The sequence below is a fragment of the Schistocerca americana genome, chromosome 5, assembly GCF_021461395.2.
Source record: "Schistocerca americana isolate TAMUIC-IGC-003095 chromosome 5, iqSchAmer2.1, whole genome shotgun sequence".
Taxonomy (NCBI): domain Eukaryota; kingdom Metazoa; phylum Arthropoda; class Insecta; order Orthoptera; family Acrididae; genus Schistocerca; species Schistocerca americana.
The window spans coordinates 468,686,598-468,711,923 of record NC_060123.1 but is presented as its reverse complement, the minus strand read 5'-3'; the positions used below and the strand labels follow the sequence as shown (position 1 = coordinate 468,711,923).

Genomic DNA, 25,326 nt, shown 5'->3' with positions numbered 1-25,326 from the left:
GCAACACGGAAAATAGTGTTCCGTCTACATTGCCTCAAGTAACAAAAGTTTAATTATAATCACTCCGTACACGTTCTACGCAAACCTCTGTACAGTGCATGGGGAAGGGTACATCCATCAATATTACCGATTTACTAACCTGTTCCGTTCACGTACTGAGAGAAGGTGACATGACTTTTGCCGTTGAACATACTGTAATCTCTCTTATCTTCTAATGGTTTATGATGATGGCAGGGTAATGATAACAGTGTTCTTCGAGTACAGGATCCCTTAACTTACTCAGTCCAGCTTTACGAGAATACCGTCACCTTTCTTCCAACGGTTGCCAAAGTTCCCCTAGCATTATGGTTAAATTTTCGTATACAACATCAGCGCGTGACGAGTGTCACCCTGCGTCTCAGCATCCATTCTTTGTTTGTTGTAGTGCCCCGCTCACAATAACTCCAAACACTGAAACAATAGAGAAAACAGATCGTGCTACGTCCTTCTATACGATTCCTTTACAGAGGAATTCCATTTTCCGAGAGCCGTTGCAAAAATTCTACGTTCGCCTTCCGTGGTACTTATACATAATCGTGCGGTTTCATATCGCTTCTTAGCATTGTCCCTAAATACTTGTACGACATGACGTGCTCAAAATGCTATCTACTAATCAGCAGTTCTTTTGGCAGTGTGAATTGCATTACTCCGTATCACAATGCTTGTAAAGCCTTTGTTCTCCAATATGACTTCGAAATAAACTGCCTGAAAACCGCCACAGTTTAATTAACCTGAGATGCTAGGTTATCTCAAACACTGCGAAGCAATGGCAACCATCGGTTTTAAGTTTGAAGAGAAAGAGGTTTCGCTGTGATAATGGAGGTCAGTACTTGTCAAAGGAAATGAAAACGTCTTTTCAAGAAAAGAGGTTCCTGTATGATCAGATAATATACACCACAATAAAGAGGCTGAATGCATTAATACGAACATTTCAAGCAGAGGTGAAACAATGTATCTGAACAGTGAACTCGGTAAATCCTTGCTGTCATAAATAGGACAGACAGCAGTTTACTCGAGAAACACCACACCGCCTACAGCACTAAAAGTGGAAATTCAAATTATTCTCCCGTATAGTGAAACTCGGAAGTTGCAGAAACTGGTGACACTTCGAAGTTTCAGAAACTGAAATCGTTTCGTTGTGTGCTGTATCTGCGGCTTCCTGGTAAACTGAATTCGTGGAAGTTAGATTCCCGAATAAATCACTGCATTTGGGGGGGGGGGGGGACGGGGAGGGAGACATTGTGTAAAAGACTATCGGGTTTGGAGTTTGGAGTTCATAAGATAGACAGCTCATTGTCTGAAGAGCTGTCAAGATTAGAAAGTCGTTTTAGTTTAATAACGATGGATAGTTCATTTACAAAGAAGACAGAGACGGTAGTGTTAACTAACATTCATAAAAAAAAGTGTCAGTGACTACAGGGAGGAATTCATGTCAAGGGATAATGGAGGCGAAGCAATTAAATCTTGCTGAAGGTAGCAGAAGCGTGAGAGGAGAAATACTTCCTGCATGGGCGGAAAACTACGCAGTGTTGCCACTGCATCTATAAATGAACACCGAAAATATCCTGAGACTATCAGTGACATTTTAAGCATATCAGATAAAAAATATCGTTTTCAGGTAATAATAGATTCATTTGGTACATGACAACAAGATGTGGATAGTATGTGAGTAATCTGAAAACAAACAATTGACGGTACATTTTGAAAGTAATGGGATTCACATAACAGAAATTGCTATAAATTTACGCCAGTTGCTCGAGGTTGCTCTAAAAGAATTGACTACAATGAAACATATCCTTCTGTAAAGTTCACAACTCTGAGAACATTAGTTGCTGTTATGAACTGTAAAATGTTCATTGCAAACCTTTTAGCAGTAAAAGATGATGTCCTTCGTGCAAATTTAGATGAATACATTTATATAACCGTATCAATAGGATTTCATGTGGTATAGGTAGGCTGACCAAAGAATTTATGATTGAAGGCAACCATCGAAATACCGGAATTTACTGTTAGGCAAGTTCGATGAAGAAACAGGCTTTGTTCAAATTAGTCGTTAACCGTTGTCCGTTCACTTACAGAGAATTAAATAATAATGTATATATTTTGCTTTGTGTAAATGAAATGATCGTTTTGGGAAATGATAAAATCTAAAGATGAAGAGTTCAGGTTAGTATTAATTGCAGATATATTTATCAAGACGTCAGAAGAAAAATTTTACAGCTTCAAATTGCCGTAACTCAAAAAAAATAACATATTACCACAGATATGTAGATGACACTTTGGTACTAATAGATGGAAACGATGAAGGCGTCAAAGGTCATGAACAGCTCAAAAACTTGCATCTCAAAATAAAATTTACAATGGAAACAGGAACAAAGAAATCCATAAACTTTCTCGACCTTCAAATCAGCAGCAGTAACTAGCATCACGTGTTTTGAATCTACAGAAAACCAACTACCACAGACACTACAGTTAAAGGAATCTCTTGTCATCCAAAATAAAAAATTATATACCTGTTTCAACTCAACGATCAACAGACTAATCAATTTACCAAGTAAACACCAAGCAATACAAAATGAGCTCCCAATACTCCAATATATATCCAAACAAAATCCGAACAAAATAATTTCAACCTGAATATAGCTCATATACTTTATGAAAAACACATGAAACCTGAGAATCAAAGTTTAGACAAGGACATAAAATTAACAAAAGAAAATAAACCAAACAAGAAACAACATCTGTACTAACGATATACTTGGGACAAGTATCAACTAAAATAAACCAAATCTTAAACAATACAACCATAAAACTAGTATTTCGAACAAACAACAATCGAAAACCAAAAATTCAATCTTTAAAAACCTAAATTTCCGGAATTTTTTTTCTAAACCCAGGCATGTACAAAATTTTGTGCAACCACTAGAGTAAATTCTGTATCGGTCACACGGGACGAAATCTTAACATAAAGTTCAAGAAATATACAAGCAGATGCGAGAGCGATCAATCAAGGTTTTACTTACACCCCAGGTACCAAGCACACAAAGCACAGCGTATCTAAAATGAGTTACAAGTGATACACAGAATGCCAAAAGGACGTACTCTGAGGGTCTTGGAAGAATTCGTGATATATATGCACACAAAAAATCATCCAAACGATATTCTTAATGAACAAATACATCTCGAACATAAAAATTATTTACAAAATAATTTTAGAAAACGAGAAGGGATAAAAAAACACACAGTAAACGTAAAAGGTGTCATAAATACGAATCTTAACAACATTATAATATCCATAACACAACTAACATCACTGACGAACAAATATGACACTGTTAACATAAAGCATCTACGAGAAAAAACCCTATTTATTGCAGTCAAAAGTATTTCATAAAAAATTTCTATACAAGTAGAGCTTCAGTTACTTATAACAGTCTAGCAACATAGTAGAAAGTTTACTCACTGATGCATTGCGGTCGTCTGCTCCAACTACAATTAAGTATACTATGTAAACTAGCCTCATATACGACTCTTATAAACGTAAGTAGACTCTCCTGTTGTAGCGTGTACAGGATTACTTGATAATGACGCAATAGCAGAATAGCAGAAACAATCTTGCAATAACTACACTATTTACAGCTTACCTGGAATTATTATAATAAAAGATTTAGGAAATGTCCTCTGTTCTTCGAAGTGTAACCAGATAAAAAGGAGGACTGGTAAATGTTTAGTGAAATAATTACTTCGAAAATATTTTGGCGTGGCTTGATATGGAAGAATGAAAGCCAGTTAACACACCATTGTAATAAAATTATAATAAAGATTGAATGAGAAAGTGCCTTAATCTGTAGAATTTATAGGATATTTGTTTTTCATAACTCGAACATCACGCCCTGATTGAACCTATGGTGTTATCTGCTGCAGTACTTCCAGGCTGAGCTAAAGAAATCCCGCTAAAACGTCTTAAGAGACGATTTCATCACATTAGAGATACATTAGAGTAAGGAAACAACTATAAAAATGGAAAATAAAAAAATGTCATTAGTACCCGTCGCCGATGCTGATAGGAAATCAGCATCATACTATACTGTTATTTCTTTGCTAACACTGTAAGATGTGTAACTGAAATTGCAGGACTGTCTTTTAAAGAGACAGAATTTGTATCACATACAAAATGTACTGTCGAATTTTTTGTGTTTCGAGAATTTTAAACATTATCGTATGTATTTGTCATATCTAGAATTGAGGTGGAGTGAAGGAATAGATACTCCAAATTATGCTCTTCAAAGTATTCACCTCTGCTAGAGGAAGGTCTTTACTTTTATTTATGTACTGTGTCATATGTGTATCTTCGGTTGTTAAATGAGTTTCATTGATGTTACTTTCAATGGCTGTGAATAAATTCATTGGGACAAAGATTCCCAGCATTGTGTATCTGCTGCTTGCAATGACGCTCTGCTCCCGAGAAAATCCCTCTTTTGGAATGAAACGCTTTCTTCCCCGTTGTTACTCAAAGATTTACAATTATGATGTGTCTGGTTCTGAAACTAAACGCCTCAAATGGCTGGTTAAAATGGCTCTGAGCGCTATGCGACTTAACTTCTGAGGTCATCAGTCGCCTAGAACTTAGAACTAATTAAACCTAACTAACCTAAGGACATCAGACACATCCATGCCCGCATGCCCGAGGCAGGATTCGAACCTGCGACCGTAGCGGTCGCTCGGTTCCAGACTGTAGCGCCTAGAACCGCACAGCCACTCCGGCCGGCTAAACGCCTCAAATAAAGAGTGAACTAATATTGCAAATAGCGACGGCGATGCCCGTAAAAAAGTCAGTCTTCAGCTGCCACAGTGTGTGAACATACCAGTGGAAATGCATGAGGGCTAGTTATTTCTGTTTTTGTGGGATTTCCTTGTTTGTTCACTGAGAGTGGGATTCCCTTGGCAATCGGCGTGAATCAAGGCGCTGCGGGGCGAGCGTATTTCGTAGCACCGAGTCAAGGCCCCCGGCAGTCACCGACGCGGAACAAGGCCGACGGCTTTTGCAACAGCCACGATTTTCGTTCGGTAGCTGCGTTGTGTTTCGCGGCGAAATCCTTTCCTGTGGCTTACGTCTTTCCGTTACGTTGCGTGAAAACCTGGTTATGGTTCTGCTGGAGGGGGTAACAACACAGTGCTTGTTTCAAACAAAAAATGTGCCGCGAAGTTTATGTCTGCTAGCAATGAAACTAGCGTCTGTGGTCTCACTCGCTGCTACTTACTTTCATTTAACTGCTCTTTCGCAATACGAACTACAAATAACTTTATACAACTCGTAGAGATTGTGTTGCATACTTTTTTCCATGATATTATTCACACCATTAGCTTCAGGTTTTAAAAGACAAAAATGTGTTAGAGCTAAAGAAGCAAAGGGCCTTTGTCTCCAGTAATTATTGCATACAAAAGTGCACATGCCATTTTAAAAACAAAGACAAATATTTTCGTGTAGCCTATCGACTCATCATTAACTACTAATAGGATAATATTTCCCTTTCAAGGACTATCTTACGTATGTACTATATACATTTAAAACCCTTGTTAATGCCAAAAAGAGGACACTTCCTCGATGTTACGCAGTTATTATTTGTTTGATCACAAACAGGTTCTGGGATTTCTTCGGCCATCGTCAAGTGCCAAGTGAATGTAATCACAGACAATCCGACGCGCAACTCACGAATATATTAGTGATACAGATGCAGAGTGTGTACAAGAGAAAGTATGAGATTTTTTATATCATACGTGGAAGCATTACTTTGAAACAATGTACAATTGATTTGATTTTGCATATCCATTTTAGCGCAACGGGAGGGCTGTATTAAATGTCGGATAGTTTGAAGCCAATAAATCAAGAAAACGGCTTTCTCATGATCGACAACACTAAGCAGTATTTTTTTCTAAGTGGAAATAGTTCTAACGTGACAGCAAAAAGTGTAGTTACATCCGTAATCACCGTTAAAACAAATAAAGCTGTAAATATCCATAAAACTTCAATGTAGATATGTCCTCAACTCGAAAGATAGTTTTAACACAGTAGTAACATACTAGGCATGGTCTTGTTTGAAGTGGTATACCCTTTTCTTCCACAAACTTTTGAACTGGCTTATTGAGACAGTTACAGGAGATCCTTCAGTTAATCGGGGACACCGAACCATAGGGGAATTTTGAGATTTTCACACCTATCACTCATTCTTGTTACTCATTGCCTCAGAACAGGAAAGCGATAAGTAACAGAACCCAATACTAGAAACGAGTCATATTTGAACCCTTGACCTTTATATTTGCAGCCTGGTAGATATGTGAAATTTGGATGGAAAGAAATTTCCACCGTTTTATTTATTCTGTGATGTCAGTTACTATGAGCACATATGTTACAACGCTAGTACACGTATAATAATGAATTTTCGCATCATATTGACAACGACATGAAAAAGATGCTATCAACAACTTTCTAACTTAGTTAGTTACATATATGTAAAAACAGTTCTCTAAATAACGAATTTACGCATATACTTGTAAATCATAAAAACGCTTATTTTTTAAAATCTATCGTTTTCGACATTTATTTGGCCACTGAAAATTATTTGGGAACTTTTCAGTGGTATATCTGATCTGAATTTACATGCACAGTCTCCTGTTACCACGTTTTCATGCATTGCTTAAACAAAGCTTTCAAATTATGAGATACAGCAGCTTCGCGTCGCATATAGAAAATGTCAGTAACAGTAAATATTTATCCGTGTAAGAGAATGTCTAACTTGCTTTAGAATGCTGGAAGCCGCATCCATAACAGTACTATGCCGCTTAAGTTCAAATAGTTATAAGAAAATGCAGGACAACCTAGATAGTGCTTCCATTTGTTGAACTGTGTAGCAGCTTTCCTCGAATCTAGATTACTGTAAAATAATCCTTACTAGCAAGATAAAAAAATCGACAGTATCAGATAACGCCATTACTGGAAAATAGCCGGAACCTGTCACATCATTTGTATTCGTATATAGGATACTAAGAGGCGATATGAGTGGGAATAAACCCGTTGAATCAGAAACAGAGAAACGAATGATAACTGTATGTGAAACCGTTAGCTGAAATTGATGTTGTGGAAGTGGAGGACTGAATTGAGAGTGGGTACGTTTACATTGGTTGTAGGCTGGAGGTTTATTAAATGTGAACAGTTACGTTTAAATGGAGGAGGCTGATGGAGGATTGGATTACTTTTGCAATGGAATGGAGGACAGCATATACTCAATTTAACCGTCGTTCCTTTAAACATTAACTTTACACTCTCTTTAACTCTCCTTTAATCTCAACTTTTATGTACGCCCTAATCACTGTTTGCTTCTGATGCTTGTTTAAGGAAATGTGAAACGGGTGACTATCTTTCATATTTGGCATATTAATTAAGGGAATAGTTCTGGACGTCTAACTTCATCGATGAATCCCTTAGTTCTACATCTACATCTACATCTACATTGATACTCCCCAAGCCACCCAACGGTGTGTGGCGGAGGGCACTTTACGTGCCACGGTCATTACCTCCCTTTCCTGTTCCAGTCGCGTATGGTTCGCGGGAAGAACGACTGTCTGAAAGCCTCCGTGCGCGCTCTAATCTCTCTAATTTTACATTCGTGATCTCCTCAGGAGGTATAAGTAGGGGGAAGCAATATATTCGATACCTCATCCAGAAACGCACCCTCTCGAAACCTGGCGAGCAAGCTACACCGCGATGCAGAGCGCCTCTCTTGCAGAGTCTGCCACTTGAGTTTATTAAACATCTCCGTAACGCTATCACGGTTACCAAATAACCCGGTAACGAAAGGCGCCGCTCTTCTTTGGATCTTCTCTATCTCTTCCGTCAACCCGACCTGGTACGGATCCCACATTGATAAGCAATACTCAAGTATAGGTCGAACGAGTGTTTTGTAAGCCACCTCCTTTGTTGATGGACTACATTTTCTAAGCACTCTCCCAATGAATCTCAACCTGGTACCCGCCTTACCAACAATTAATTTTATATGATCATTCCACTTCAAATCATTCCGCACGCATACTCCCAGATATTTTACAGACGTAACTGCTACCAGTGTTTGTTCCGCTATCATATAATCATACAATAAAGGATCCTTCTTTCTATGTATTCGCTTTACATTACATTTGTCTATGTTAAGGGTCAGTTGCCACTCCCTGCACCAAGTGCCTATCCGCTGCAGATCTTCCTGCATTTCGCTACAATTTTCTAATGCTGCAACTTCTCTGTATACTACAGCATCATCCGCGTAAAGCCGCATGGAACTTCCGACACTATCTACTAAGTCATTTATATATATTGTGAAAAGCAATGGTCCCATAACACTCCCCTGTGGCACGCCAGAGGATACTTTAACGTCTGTAGACGTCTCTCCATTGATAACAACATGCTGTGTTCTGTTTGTTAAAAACTCTTCAATCCAGCCACACAGCTGGTCTGATATTCCGTAGGCTCTTACTTTGTTTATCAGGCGACAGTGCGGAACTGTATCGAACGCCTTCCGGAAGTCAAGAAAAATAGCATCTACCTGGGAGCCTGTATCTAATATTTTCTGGGTCTCATGAACAAATAAAGCGAGTTGGGTCTCACACGATCGCTGTTTCCGGAATCCATGTTGATTCCTACATAGTAGATTCTGGGTTTCCAGAAATGACATGATACGCGAGCAGAAAACATGTTCTAAAATTCTACAAGAGATCGACGTAAGAGATATAGGTCTATAGTTTTGCGCATCTGCTCGACGACCCTTCTTGAAGACTGGGACTATCTGTGCTCTTTTCCAATCATTTGGAACCCTCCGTTCCTCTAGAGACTTGCGGTACACGGCTGTTAGAAGGGGGGCAAGTTCTTTCGCGTACTCTGTGTAGAATCGAATTGGAATCCCGTCAGGTCCAGTGGACTTTCCTCTATTGAGTGATTCCAGTTGCTTTTCTATTCCTTTGACACTTATTTCGATGTCAGCCATTTTTTCGTTTGTGCGAGGATTTAGAGAAGGAACTGCAGTGCGGTCTTCCTCTGTGAAACAGCTTTGGAAAAAGGTGTTTAGTATTTCAGCTTTACGCGTGTCATCCTCTGTTTCAATGCCATCATCATCCCGTAGTGTCTGCATATGCTGTTTCGAGCCACTTACTGATTTAACGTAAGACCAGAACTTCCTAGGATTTTCTGTCAAGTCGGTACATAGAATTTTACTTTCGAATTCAATGAACGCTTCACTCATAGCCCTCCTTACGCTAACTTTGACATCGTTTAGCTTCTGTTTGTCTGAGAGGTTTTGGCTGCGTTTAAACTTGGAGTGGAGCTCTCTTTGCTTTCGCAGTAGTTTCCTAACTTTGTTGTTGTACCACGGTGGGTTTTTCCCGTCCCTCACAGTTTTACTCGGCACGTACCTGTCTAAAACGCATTTTACGATTGCCTTGAACTTTTTCCATAAACACTCAACATTGTCAGTGTCGGAACAGAAATTTTCGTTTTGATCTGTTAGGTAGTCTGAAATCTGCCTTCTATTACTCTTGCTAAACAGATAAACCTTCCTCCCTTTTTTTATATTCCTATTAACTTCCATATTCAGGGATGCTGCAACGGCCTTATGATCACTGATTCCCTGTTCTGTACATACAGAGTCGAAAAGTTCGGGTCTGTTTGTTATCAGTAGGTCCAAGATGTTATCTCCACGAGTCGGTTCTCTGTTTAATTGCTCGAGGTAATTTTCGGATAGTGCACTCAGTATAATGTCGCTCGATGCTCTGTCCCTACCACCCGTCCTAAACATCTGAGTGTCCCAGTCTATATCTGGTAAATTGAAATCTCCACCTAAGACTATAACATGCTGAGAAAATTTATGTGAAATGTATTCCAAATTTTCTCTCAGTTGCTCTGCCACTAATGCTGCTGAGTCGGGAGGTCGGTAAAAGGAGCCAATTATTAACCTAGTTCGGTTGTTTAGTGTAACCTCCACCCATAATAATTCACAGGAACTATCCACTTCTACTTCACTACAGGATAAACTACTACTAACAGCGACGAACACTCCACCACCGGTTGCATGCAATCTATCCTTTCTAAACACCGTCTGTACCTTTGTAAAAATTTCGGCAGAATTTATCTCTGGCTTAAGCCAGCTTTCTGTACCTATAACGATTTCAGCTTCGGTGCTTTCTATCAGCGCTTGAAGTTCCGGTACTTTACCAACGCAGCTTCGACAGTTGACAATTACAATTCCGATTGCTGCTTGGTCCCCGCATGTCCTGACTTTGCCCCCCACCCGTTGAGGCTGTTGCCCTTTCTGTACTTGCCCAAGGCCATCTAACCTAAAAAACCGCCCAGCCCACGCCACACAACCCCTGCTACCCGTGTAGCCGCTTGTTGCGTGTAGTGGACTCCTGACCTATCCAGCGGAACCCGAAACCCCACCACCCTATGGCGCAAGTCGAGGAATCTGCAGCCCACATGGTCGCAGAACCGTCTCAGCCTCTGATTCAGACCCTCCACTCGGCTCTGTACCAAAGGTCCGCAGTCAGTCCTGTCGACGATGCTGCAGATGGTGAGCTCTGCTTTCATCCCGCTAGCGAGACTGGCAGTCTTCACCAAATCAGATAGTCGCCGGAAGCCAGAGAGGATTTCCTCCGATCCATAGCGACACACATCATTGGTGCCGACATGAGCGACCACCTGCAGATGGGTGCACCCTGTACCCTTCATGGCATCCGGAAGGACCCTTTCCACATCTGGAATGACTCCCCCCGGTATGCACACGGAGTGCACATTGGTTTTCTTCCCCTCTCTTGCTGCCATTTCCCTAAGGGGCCCCATTACGCGCCTGACGTTGGAGCTCCCAACTACCAGTAAGCCCACCCTCTGCAACTGCCCGGATCTTGCAGACTGAGGGGCAACCTCTTCCCCAAATACATTAAATATGGGGAATGAGAATGAATTCTGGGAACCATGGGATATTTTGGCATACGATCAAAAAGATTTATTCGTTAATCAGATTATCTGCGGACCAAGTCCAGATAGGACAATGATTATCAAATATTAAAAATTGGTATGATCCTCTACATTACACGAACGTTAAACGAATTATCGTAATGCATCAGATCTAAACAATGTGATGGGGTGAATAGGGAGGTCAAAGAAAACAAGTATTCGCGAAGCGGATGTAACATAATTGCACTCGCTCATTCCATAACAAAGCGAATAAATATCGTACTACTACTGCTGGAAACTACCACTAAATCCAATGGTTATTCAGTAGCGAGTACATAGGCTGAGTTTAAGAGATACACGTGAACCAATCAACATGTGGACGCATGAGCCAGTAGCCGTACAAGGAAAACCTCAATAACTGCTTCGTCGAAATTAGTGAAGTATGTCAAGCATACAAACGATCCACGAACGCTGAAGGCGTGGGCCTTAATCGAGAATTTAATGAGAAGGTGATCCAAATCCGAGCAAGTACCACACATCAAGAAAATTCCTTAAACTGGTCAATTGACGAAATAGCAAATAATTTAGCCACAAATGTATTTCATACTACTGGTTGACTGAATAATGCTAGTTTTTTTTTTTTTTTTTTTTTTTTTACTCTGTTCAAACGTAGTTCAGAACCTGAATCCCACAATGAGAGGCTTTGATTTACCAGGGAAATTCAGTAAGATGTAAAAATGCGTTTCATACAACACTCACGCACACAGGGACATACATCTGCTAATATTACAGAAGAATGGGCTTAGTTTCGATCTTCAGTGACGTGACATTGTAGCTGTACAAATTCACTGTCTTTGAAGTTCCAAACTTACGAACTAGAGGTTCTGACGATTTCGTTTCGTGAATTTACTCTGTATTTTTAGCGCAAATGGGTGTTTCTCTAGATACTGACGAGTTTGCCTGCTTATCCATGTGTGCAACTTCACACACCACATGTTGAACACTGCGTTTCCCTTTATTCGAATATCTATTGCCATGAGACCCACATGTCTTAAAAACAATTCGTTTGGGCGTCATACTTTACTTTTTGAGAGATTTACCAATCTATTCGTCACTTTTCCTCAGAAAAACGTTAGCACATCGGCATACAACGTACGTTTATATTATGAAACGATACGATACTGTTTTTGACAGTGCTGCCATTACAAACTCGTAATTTAAGCTTTAGAACACAGCAATCCCCAGCCTGCTATATAAAAAAAATTACCGATTTTTTTAGATCTTGAAGTAATGCACATAAAAATTTAACATTTTCCGTTGGTGTAGATTATATTTAAAAAATAAAATAAAATACTTCCCATGTGAGACTATAAGTGATTCGGAAAACTGCAAATTTTATAATGAGATAAAAATTCGAAGAAGTATAAATAAATTTTTGCCATTCTAACTCCCCTTAAATATTTCAAATTCCACCATCCGTGGGCTCCTCACAGGCTCGTCCTTACTCACTACGTCCCAGCCGAACAGCAAACTTTACAGCTCCCAGCCTAACCACTTCCGCTAGTCCTGTGGTGGCGGGGCGACCAAAGATGCGAACGTCATGCCTACCAACCTAACTCCTTCATGTGCTGTTCTACCAGCTCTGATGACTAGTCGACGCCTCTCTGCTTTTCTGCTTTCCCCACGGCTATTGGAAAAACTGGAGAAGCAGACGAAAACTGCAGTAACAGAAAGCTAGTGGCTACTCTCACGAAAACGCCTATTCATTCGTTTCAGACACACACAATAGGTTATATAAAGGGACAAGTACAGAGTATATGACAGTGGGACAGGTGCCCATATATTTGTAACATAATAAAGAAATGAAAAGTCATATCCATGTAAACGACACGCTTAATGAAGTTAGAGACCCATACTGTTAATTCTACCATTGGGTTTCGTATCCCTCCTGAGTGGGCCATACTTAAGATACCGGCAGAATTCATACACACGCTATTCATATTGTAATAGGTCGATGTAGTGAACATTACTAGTGCAAGAATTCCACTGTTAAACGTAGAGGAGAGAGTGGCTAGGTGTAAAGAGTACACCGAAGTCCTCTATGACGGGGAGGAACTGTCTGATGACACGGCAGGAGGAAGGGGTCCTATATTACAGTCAGTTTAACAGAGGTGCGGAAGACTTACGATCAAATAAGACAGAGGGTACACGTAACATCTCCTTGGCATTTCAAAAATCAGTGGGGGAAGTGACAACTAAACGACGGTTAAAATTGGTATGTTGCAGAATCAGACTAGGCAACTACTATCTGACTGTAATGAAAATATCATCCGCACAGTCGTCATAGCAAGAACATGAATATGGGAGAACTATCACACAGTTATGTTAAAAGCTCAAGCTTGCCAGTTGCTACAAGAATGATGTTCATAAGAATGGAAACAAAAACTGTGGATTTGTTACATGACGATCAGATAGACTTTAGGACAGTTCATGGCACCAAGAGAGGCAGTACTGACCTTATGCTTGGTAAGGAAAGAAAAACTTAAGAAAACTCAAGATACGATCACAGAAAAAGCGTACTGGAGCTTAAAATGCTGAAAGATGTTCGAAATTCCAAGCAAAATAGATGTAAGCTGTGTTATACAAGATGTATAGCAACCAATAAGAAACAATAGACTGGAAGACAAAGCAGCCCCACCAGGTTGGCAGAGAGCGCTAATGCTCTGGTTACTGGACTTGGGTAGGCGAACTGGCCCCGGATCGAATCCGTCTGGCGGATTATCGACGAGAGCCGGTGTGCTGGCCAACCTGGATTTGGTTTTTGGGCGGTTTTCCACATCCCATTAGGTGAATATCTGGCTCGTCCCCAGGTTCCGCTCCAGTTACAGGACTCGCAGACATTTGACACAAATTCGCGCTGTCTCATGATTTACACTAGATGCAGAGAGCTGGGATACACTAATTCCATCCTGGGAGGTATGGGGTGGCGAGAGGAATGGCATCTGGCCACCCCTTAAAATTAACAATGCCACATCTGTACTTAAACCTGGCGACCCTGGCACAATGCGGGACAAAAGCAGTAGCCAAAGACGAAGAAGAAAAAGAAGACTGGAAGACAAGGAATGAAGCGCTAGGACTAAAAAGGGTGCAAGGCAGGTATGCAGTCTTTCTCCCCTACTGTTCAGTCTCTATATCGAAGAAGCATTGTCGAAAATAAAAGGAAAGTTTGGGAGTGAGATTTAAATTCAGGGTAAAAGAATATCAGTGACAAGATTTGTTGGTGAGAATGCTAACCTCTGTGAAAATGAGGACTAATTACAGGGCTCAGTGAAAGGAGTGAAGTCTACGAATATAGAATATAGACTGAGAGTAAATCGAAGAAAGATGAAAGAAGCAGAAATGAGGTTAACGATAAAGTTAACATCAAAATTAGGGACGAGGAAGTAGCTGAAGCCAGAGAATCTGCTACTTTGGAAGCAAAGTAACTGGTGAAAGAAGCAGCAGCGATGATATTAGAAGACGTGCTGGAAAGAAACGCATAGTAATTACATATCTGAAAACTCTTAAAGCTTTTTAAATGAAACAAATGCTATTAACATTCTACATTCTTTATTTTCATGTCCACATAGCTATTTCTCAACACAGTCACACTTGAGATGAACACATTTTTCCCAGCGAGAGATCACTTTGTTGATACCATCACTGTAGAATGTTTGGCTTCGTTGACGGAGCCACAGCGATACCTCTGGTTGCACCGCTTCACCACTATGAAATTGAAGTCCTGGAGGACTTCTTTATGTTTTGGAAACAGATGACAATCGGATTGGGCCAAGTTGCGGCTGTATAGATTATGAACGATGACACTGGACAAAACACGCTGGACTGTTGCAGATGCCGTAGTGCCCGTGTGTGGTCTGGCATTGTCATGCCAAAGGAGAGGCTGCCCCATGTGTGGACTAACTCTTCGAATTCTAAACTAGATGATAGTTCGCTGTTTCTCATGCACCATCATAGTTACGTTACATACCATGTTACACTTTACAATTCTGAGACCTCTAGTGGCAGACGGCTGCAAATATGTAGACGTGAAGAATGAATAACTACAATGGTAATAACGTTTGTTTTGTTTAAAAAGGTTTAAGAGTTTTCACATGAACAATTCAGAAACATTATTTTGCAGTACAACGTCGTATGAAGTGGACTAGCACACGCAAAGAGGAGCTGGTCGGAAGAAGCCACCAGAGTCAAATATCGGCCTCAACTGCAGGAAGAAATGTCTGGCAATATACATCTGCAGCACAGTACTGTACGGAAATGAATCCTGGTCTGCGTGGGAACCGGTAAAGAAAGAAGAGAATCTAAGCTTTTGAGATGTTGTACTGTAGAAACATACCGAAAATTAGGCGGACTGTAAGATGAGAAATAAGGAGATGCTGCGCAAAATTTGTGAGGAAAATAAAATTGAAAATACTAGGAAAGTGACACGACGATACGTCATATGGTACGAGTCGGGGAACTACTTGCAAGGTGATAGAGGGAGCTGTAGAGGGTAAAAATTGTTGAGGAAGACAGAACTGTATACAGCCAACCAACAACAGAGGACGTAGGCTGGAATTGCTACTCTGCTTGAAGAGGCTGGCACAAGCGATGAAGTCGAAGAGTGCCGAATCAAACCAAGCAGGAAACTGACGACAAAATAGGTCATTTATAAAGTACAACAGAAATGAGCGGGGAGCTCAATCAAGCATCGTTCGAAAAAGTACGACCCTGATACTGCGAAGGGTTGTATGGTAATTTTAGGGAACAAGTATACTAATCAACTCGCACGCATACTTACCAATTCCCTAATACAGCTTTGGTAGGGATAATAAGCTAATAGTGTTTATGGCTTATATTGAGCCACGAGAAAATGAAACTTACCTCGTTCCATCCGCGAATGGGATGAGGCTGAGTATCCCGTACTCTATGGTATGAGGCTGAGTGATTTGATGACGTGTTTGCATACAGATGTAGATTAAAATGGGTTACGTGCTTTTGCAAGATTAAGGCCTAAGTATAGCTTTAGACCGATTGTTGTAATTTAGAGTTTAACAACTCATCAACATCGGAGACGTATGAGATTGAGTAATAACTCATTTAGATATGTTTTAGACGTGGAACGAGCTACTCAGATTTTGTGGAAACTATGTCAATAGTCTACAGTAGTGATTCAGAGTAAACATTGGAAACCTAAATCGGGTAGAGGAACACCATTCCTCCATAATACTTGTTTAGTGACCTCACTATTGCTCTGGATCTAATGATTATCCTTGCCAAAGTCAAGAAATGGCTTCGAATGTCACTTCCTTTGCACTGATGTGCCATAAATCTGTGACTGTCAGACTTCAAGCTCAGTGTTATGAGCTCAGAATTGGCTTCCTCGAGATATGGAGGGTTGTTTAAATGATTCATGTATTTAGTGTATTATATTCTAAGACGTGTGGTGAAAGTAGAGATGGACCTTTCATGTACGCCGTCAGTACATTGTCTATATAGAGACTAAACGAGTTAGTGGGGCGAAAATGAAGCCTTCTCGTCAATATATTCCGACTTCAAGTATTTCATACGCTAATGCTTCGCTTAAAATCTCTCCGAAATTCGTTTTCGGCATGCGTCGATTGGCGTTGGATATAGTGTGGAAGATACTGATTTGTCTATGACTACAGCTTATCCTTGCCTGTTACCATGGCTTACCATATGGAAGGGACCCGTGTTGTCGGAAGTACGGTATTTCTGTAAAACCTCAATTCAGCTGCTACTAATAACCATCAGACTCTGTAGTGTAGTTACATCTTATAGAAAGCAGCACAAGGTTTCCCGTGAGCTCTGAAACTATATTATTCTCCTGGTTACTTGAAGATATAAGTAGATTGCACAGCTTTTCGATTCTAAATTACGTCCAAGAATAGCGGCTTCATGCTTGGAATCGCCTTGGGTTGAAAATACACATGATACCGAAATATTTGTTCGTACAATTCATGTATTTTAAACATTGCACCTTTTGATGATAACATCTAGACAACTTTAACACATTGTTTGTGTAGAGCGTATAGAAAATGGACCTTGATCATGCTGACATTCTCTAAAACTAATCAATGGACACTCCGTTAGAAATGAATCATTTACTTGTTTGTTATTTCCAGGAATGGCTCACTGGAACAGATTTAAAATGACTCCCTGAGAACTCTATGATGCCAGTACATTTAGATTACTATGGAATAGTGATATATTTTCTGTGATTCCTGAATTGCATGGCTCGTCCCAATACATATAAATATATTTTTTTACTGAGAAAGAAAACGTGATACACTAGAGCTCGTATATCAAATTTATAACAGGAAGTCGAAAAGTTTCCGTTTGAGGGTGTTGCTGCAGGGTACACCCAACATAGCGCTACTCCGATACGGGTACACAAGCACCAATATGTAGGCAATTGATTAGCGTGGTATTCGTATATTTACGATGTGCGTGCGGTGAAGTATGCCTCCAAACAGGAGCAGTGTGCTATTATTCCTTGGCTGCCGAAGAACAAACACTATTATACATCCCGCAAGACCGCTACGGTCGCAGGTTCGAATCCTGCCTCGGGCATGGATGTTTGTGATGTCCTTAGTTTAGTTAGGTTTAACTAGTTCTAAGTTCTAGGGGACTAATGACCTCAGCAGTTGAGTCCCATAGTGCTCAGAGTCATTTTTATTATACATCCATTGAAGAATATGCATTGGGCAGCATGTCTATCGAAAACCACCGTTGTGGAATGATGCTCTAAATTTCGTTCTGATCATGATGCGACACAAGAGCCACACCTATCGAAAATGTTACAGCAACTGAAGTGGATGACACTCGAGGACCTGCTCTATAGCCAAGATCTCTCTCCGTACGAATGAAAAGCCTTCGGCCCCTTAAAAAGGCGTTGGAAAGATGACGATTTCTACTTGACGATGATGTGTAGCTGCCAGTTAACGACTTCTTCACGCAGCAGGCTACGTTGTTTTACCAAACAGCCATCTTCAGCCTGGTGCGTCGGTGGGAAGATTGCCTCAATTTTCAGGGAGTTTTTACTAGATTGTCATACTGATCGTGGACTACACGGCCTTCGTTTCTTGATTTCACACTATTCTGTTTATTTCGTTCTGTCATTGCCAAGGTGATACAGGCCGTAGACAAAGCTAGGTTGCGTTAAGACTAGGGACGAGATGCTAATGTGAAAAACAAACGCTGACATTCGACGAAGACGAGACAGCAAAGAAGAACAGGCATACGCGAGGCGAAGGCACCGAATGACCTGGCCCCAAGTGCGAAAGCATGAAACGGCGAGCAAAAAGAGGCCGCATTAAGCTGTCCGTTGTGACAGCTTTCGAAGAACGGCCCCCTTCCCACGTCGCGGGATTGATGGCGGAGGGCGAGGTGCTCGCTGAAGACAGGGTCACCTGGGTGGGCAACAGCCGCTTCGCCAAACTGCGTGACGTCACCCGTGGCGCGCCGGGTATAAAGAGCCGCTCGGAGGCTGAGAACGACGACTCTCTCCACTGCGACCCGCCGCAACACCTCCCACCCACAACGATGAAGAGCTGCGCTTTCGCCCTGTCGCTGGTGTGCCTGGTGGCTGCTGTTGCCGCCTACACCACCAAGTACGACAACATCGACCTGGACGACATCCTGCACAACGACCGCCTGCTCAAAAAGTACCACGAGTGTTTGTTGTCGGACGCCGACACGTCCTGCACGGCTGACGGCAAAGAGCTCAAGGGTGAGTACGCCTGGCGGCGGCCTTTGGACCTTTGCTCGACCACACAAATTCTCTGACTACGGAAAATATTTTAGTAGCATTTTTGGTAAACTGTTCCTCCTATGCTTTGGATAATATTGAAGACACATTGAAATTTCGAAGATTGCAGAATATGATACAGCATGTGAGAGGTTATCTACAAATTATATAGAAACCATACAGCAGTTATAGTAGTCGAGAGACATGAAAGGGAAGCAGTAGTCGAAAGGGAGTGTGGCAGGGCTTTAGCCTATCCTGTGTCATACTGCCTGGAAAATGAATAAGCTGTGTGGGAAATCATGGAGATAATTCAAAAGGAAACTAAGGTTCAGGGAGCAGAAATCGAAACTTCGGGCTTCGTCGATGTTGTTGCGATTCTGCCAGGGCTTGGGAGAGCATTTGAACGTGGGTAATGTCTTGAAAAGAGATTATAAAATGAACATGAACAAAGTATCACAAGAGTAAAGGATTATCATTGAATTCAATCAGGCGATGCAAAAAGAATGAGATAAGTAAATGATTTTTGTTGGTTGGACAGCAAAATAAGTGGAGACACCTTGAGTAGAGAGATTAAAAATCGCTGGCTTGAAATAGCAAGTAAGCATTTTTGAAGACAGAAATTAGTTAACATAAAATTCACATTTAAACGATAGGAGGTCTTTTCTGAAGTTCTTTGAAGAGCAATGAAACGTTGATGATAAGACAGTTCACACAAGAGCAGAATAGAACCTTTGGAAATGTGATGCAACAGGAGACCGCTGAAGATTAGAAAGATACATAAATCCGACAAGTTGTAAAAAGGTACTGAATCGAACTGGGGAAAAGAAATTTGTAACACAGATTGACTGAAAGAAGAGATCGGCTGATAGGGTACATCATGATGCATCAAGGAATCGTTACTTTGGTAGTGAAGAGACATAAGAGGTCGGTAATAGTCGAGGGGGAAAGCTTATGACTACAATAAGCAGGTAAAATTGACGAAGGTTATGGTGATATAGAGATCAATAGCGTTATTTTAGAGTAGCATGGAGAGATTCAACAAATCAGTCATCAGGTAGATGACCACTACAACTCCAGTCCAATTGAACAGTCGATTTTATTCATGAGGCACTGAGGCTTTAACTGGAAGACGTGGCATAAGAAAATGTGTTTTGAAGCCATGAGCATTGCTATCTATGCAGCGTCACTAGCACCTCGACGAAGGTATATATTTTACATTCGCACGCCAATGTCTCACGTAAATAACGGCACGCTTTATTTATCTGATTCTATTTCCCATCCGAGGCACTGAATTGTCTATAACTCTAGACTCTTATTCGAAAAAGGTGAGATTGAGAACACTTTTCAGTCAGATTGGGTAGTCGGTGAGTTCGTTAATCACTTCAAGGGAATGCCAGGATATATACTTCTGAAATATTTGCAATTGCACAGTATCTTTGTTTGGGTGAACTTGTACTATGAGTGCTACTTTTTGAAAGAACTTTAAACACAAGCATTCTTCTGAATATTTAATTTCATTTATTTTCTTAGGACATTTCTAGAAATTTCATTTTTTTCTCTTTCTCTACTGCATACATCCAAACTATCAAATGTAAATAGTTGCTAGTATCTTTTCTCCTTGCTTCACAACTGCACTCACTAATTATTGACTAGCAAATGTGGAAGTCCATCGTACTGATTTTAAGACAAAAGCAGCATGCAAGCAACAAATGTGACAGAAGTACCAAGAGCCCAGAAGGAATGAACTCTGCTGATGAGTGTACCAGCTTTGGAAATATCTTGGCAGATTAAAACTTTGCGTGGAGCCGGGCGTCGAACCGAGGACGTCACCTCTCGTGGACATCGTTTCTACCTCCTGAGCTATGCAAGACGAATTCACGACATACGCTCATAGCTATTCTGTTAGTACCTATCGTCTACCTTCCAAACTTTGCAAGTAGTTTCCTACACACTTCGCTGCGCTGCACTAGCTTTTGATAGCTCTTCTGGAAAGAGACACCTAGGCTGTGGCAACGCCATTTCGCCTCACTATCTTTTCTTGTACGAGCACTAGTGCACCATTCTCTGGAAGAGAGTTTCTGTGAAGTTAGGGAGGTAGGTGTACCAGTGGTCGGATATGAATGATTTACACCTTATGTGTGTGTTTGTGTGGGCACGGCTTGTGAGCCTGGTGTTTGAAAACTGTTCAAGCATCTGCATCGGAGCCAGCGGGCTACCTTGAAAAAGAATAAAATAGTCTATCATGTGTCCACGGTAGAACTTTTCCTATGTGGTGACGTGAGGTACATAACCTGTGAAGACCCCAGTAGATAATGAAGATAAACTGTTCGTTAGGACGTCACGCAGCAACCTCACACATCACGAATACCTCACAGAATAGAGCCAAACTATATGACTTGTTTTAGTGCTTGCACAAAGCCTGCCGATGGTCTCTTAGATGGGTTACCCTGAGTCAGAGTTGTTTTAAGACGTAATTCATGTAAAAAAAACTACTATTTGATATAGGACTTCCTGCCGTCTGTATAGGTTGATTAACATTTCCTATTACAGGCTTCTAGTGTTTGTAGATGGGACTCAGTAAACAAAGTTTTGAAATGGAACGAAAGTCCGGAAATGTCCAATTTGGATTTATACTCGTAAAATAAGATTGAAGATTGGAATACTTTCACACCTCCTGGTTCACGGTACGGTACGGTACGGCAATCACCGTTGTAACTTGGCATCACGTACCATTTCAGTCCAACTACAAAGGCTGATAGAAACTGGTACGCACGGAACCAGAAGGGTTGACTGTGGTGCTTCATCGACGCACTGCGCTCTCGACTTTGAAGAGGAATTCACTCGCAGAACAGAACCCGACAGTACTCGAAACATTGCCCACGCCGTGATCTCCCAAGGAGCAAACAAGCAGAGCTCATTGTCTCCGCTGGGTGCGCACCGCGATCCGATCATCAGATACATTAGATCCAAACTAAATTTCTGGACATGGTTTACTTATCAAACTTTAAGTACCCTCTGCACTCCCAGCAGCCTGTAACTACAATTGTGAAACACCGTAAATAAAAATGACCGTACACGTATGCGAATCCTTTCTTCGCCGTCGCTTCACGGCGCCAAATATGAAAGGAACGCATATCGTTAGATGTTGCTGAAGCAATTCGGGTCTACAGCTCTTCCCGGTGTAAGTTACTCTATGCTGTACATTTTTAACAGTATTAATAATTTCCACTAAACGTTGCGCATACTAGTTCCGTTTACCGTCGTACATCCCCACTACTGAATGAGTCTGTTTTCCATAGTGGGAAGAAGATGGGAAAAAGATCTACTTTTCATATCTGCTGTCCTGCTACAATCGAAATAATAGGAGCCACACAATTCAATCCATGTGTAAATTACCAGTAGGTAGCTGTTGCACTGTGGGGTTTTTCAGCGCTCGCTTATTTATTCGGACGCAGCCGTATGTAAAAAAAAAAAAAAAAAAAAAAAAAAAAATTGTTGAGGTGCAAAAGCTTTACTCAGTCGAATGACGGTAGTGGAAACCCGCTACCAAGGACTCCTAAATGGGACTCTCCCAAACCTACTGCCAGCTTGATCGTATAATTTCTTCAAAACAATTATGTGTTACAACAGCTCACCCTCCTTTGGCTCTCTCTGGACGTCTACCCTCTTAATCTGAATGCTTAACTTAACGCTATGTCTATGACTTCCTTTATTGTCAATAACCGAGATCGGTCACGCAATGGTTAAGGTGCTAGAGCTGCATTCGATAGAAGAAACGTTCAATTCCCTGCGCAGTAATGAATACATAGTTCTGATGCTCTTTCCCAAGTATATTAATGCAAACGCAATGTTTCATTTGATAAGGACATGGCTGTTTCCATCCTCACCCTCCACTAGTCGGAGCTTTTCTTTCGTTTCGAACTACTTCGTTAACCCATATTCGTAAAGTGCACTGACTAATCTGGTCTAACTCCAATCATTGTCTGTTCACAGCCGCCATTCCTGATGCGCTGACCAACGAGTGCGCCAAGTGTAACGAGAAGCAGAAGGCTGGCGCCGAGAAGGTGATCAGGTTCCTCATCAAGGAGAAGCCCGACCTGTGGACGCCGCTGGAGAACAAGTACGACCCCACCGGCACCTACAGGCAGAAGTATGGCGAGGAACTGAAGAAGGTCTCCGCTTGAACTCCAGGGCACTTTTCGGGCTGTACTGTGATAGCTCCAAAACATTTAAATTATGTAAACTGTTGTTATGCGGATAAACCCGCCTAATGTTTTTAAATAAAACACGTTAGTCAAAAGAGGCTTTGTTCTTCATTTAACCAGTTTTAATATTTTTTGTGGGATCTAAAATTTAAAAACGTCTCTCACACCGGCCTGATTCAGCTTCACTGATCAGGATAGTAAAAAAATAAAATGGAAATGTCGTGTGGCTAGGGCCTCCCGTCGTGTAGACCGTTCGCCTGGTGCAGGTCTTTCGATTTGACGCCACTTCGGCGACCTGCGCGTAGATGGAGGATAGTAAAAGACATGCGTATATTAAGGGAATTTTCATTCCCAAAGCAGGCTTATCACATTCACAAAGTTCAATACTGTTCTGTCCTGATTAAATTGAGCTTAACTTAAATTCCATAAGGCAGTGAAGCAATTTCGAAGACTCGGTGCGACGAAAATTGTCAGTCGATCCCCTGGAAACATTTGTAATAATTATTAACTTTCGCTGATCACATGGGGAAGACCGGAGATCTGCTGGTAAGACCGTGTTAGCCTATTTATTGAAAGTAATAAGCAGGATATCTTCAGCATACAAAACGGCAGGTTCGTCCAGTGTAAATCAGACGTTCCCCACTGATCCCGTGCAAAACAGCGTAGTAAGCAGACACTGTCAATAATAATCAGTTAAATAATACGCGAACACACTTACTTTAGTTTAGTTCATGTATTAAATTCCTTCTCATGCAGAATCTCATCAAGATGGCTACTAGCTCAACAATACATACATATACATCTTCGTTCTTTCCTGCAAATCGGCAAGATCTAAATCATTCTTTTCATAAGAGAAAACATAGATAGCAGAAAAGCTATTCCATGCAGTAAATGCACGCTCCAAGGAATAACAGGGCTTGAAACTACTTTGCATTGATAATCATCGTATATTAAAGTTTAGGAATCGGTAAGATAAGAAGAGATATTTCGAGATATGTACTGAGTTACATAATTTATAAAAAATTTCTGAAAATATCGCGGAGAGACCGCTGCAAGAGACATTACATCGCCCCTCGCAGCGAGCAAAGTTGATATGTATCCACTTCGCGAGCTAACTATTGGCTTAGCTAACTCGTTAGAATTTGTGGAACATACGTTCCTATAAATTTTAAGAAGTTAGTAAGATATTTTGATTACAAGAATTGAAAGAGATTTGGTATAGGTAACACCGATCTTCGTTACCTAGATACCTAGTTGTTGCTTTCAAGTGTACTGGGGCATACCCGCATCCCACGTACACAACCAGGGAAGATGGACTTACATAGTTGTTAATCAGGTCTACCTTTTCAGGAACTGGCCTTCACAGGGAAACCCCGGAAAACCTGGAGGCTTAAGCCCCAACTAGGTATCACAGATGATAGGAAAGACAGAATAATTTAGAAATTTGAGAGATATTCTAGAATTCATAGGAAAGATAAAATCTGCCTCATAGCCAAAAAAAAAAAAATCTTTACACATGCAAATTTTTACAATCTTCTGAAAAAGTTTCTTCATCGATGTCTTGCTGAATTGTGGTGAAACTGATCGAACAGGAACATGGGACACGGCGCGGAGGACAGGCGTCGAATTGGCGTACCGGACAGGATACGTGACGGATTTGAGAGACCATAAGGAACCTCAGGAACAGGTACTCAGGACTGTGGCATGAAACAATCGAAATTCGTCTAAGGAATGGTCAACTATTAAAGATTCCTGGAAGAGAATGGTTAGTCGAAATTTTCCAGATTCATTTTGAACTCAAATATGGACCTGATCCATCCAATCTTCCATCTGAGGAATGGGAAAATCCATTCGTCTTATACTTTCCACACCTAGGTGTCTTAATCGATGCTGCAGTTACACAATATCACAACCACAGATCGGAAAACAATTTTTGAAAATATGGATAATTTCATCCATCTTCTTGAGTAAGCCGAAAGGTTCTAATCCTGGTTTTACTTTTTTTTCGTTTTTTTTGTGTTTCATTGGATTTTCCAGGTGGAAGTAGATCTGAATCTTTCCTAATTTGGTTTCAAGTAAGAATGTGGATAGCATGTCAGAATATTAAAAACTTTATTATTTGAGACAATTTCAAAAAAAATTATATCTTATTCATACATGATTACAATGAAATTTTGCTGAAAGAGAACGTTTAATTAACTCTTGCTGCATGACCTCTCCAGCTGAAATTAATCTTTGTTAGTAGTGATGGACGATCAAATTTTTCTCTTTTATACTCCGATTGC

At 40.8% G+C, this 25,326-nt stretch overlaps 1 protein-coding gene across 1 annotated transcript; it reads left to right on the top strand.

Annotated features, from left to right (window-relative positions):
* Positions 1 to 18,570: 18,570 nt before the first annotated feature.
* On the top strand, positions 18,571 to 23,136 carry LOC124615309 (allergen Tha p 1-like). Its single transcript, XM_047143097.1, has 2 exons — positions 18,571 to 18,818; positions 22,830 to 23,136. Exons 1-2 carry the CDS (start codon positions 18,632 to 18,634, stop codon positions 23,018 to 23,020), a joined length of 378 nt encoding a protein of 125 aa, XP_046999053.1. The 5' UTR covers positions 18,571 to 18,631; the 3' UTR covers positions 23,021 to 23,136.
* The last annotated feature ends 2,190 nt before the right edge of the window (positions 23,137 to 25,326 follow it).

Bases quoted from the DNA above. Each gene is read 5' to 3' on its own strand.
- LOC124615309 (XM_047143097.1), top strand. From the start codon at position 18,632: ATGAAGAGCTGCGCTTTCGCCCTGTCGCTGGTGTGCCTGGTGGCTGCT. The intron at 18,819-22,829 runs GTGAGTACGCCT...GTCTGTTCACAG, and splicing joins TGACGGCAAAGAGCTCAAGG to CCGCCATTCCTGATGCGCTG.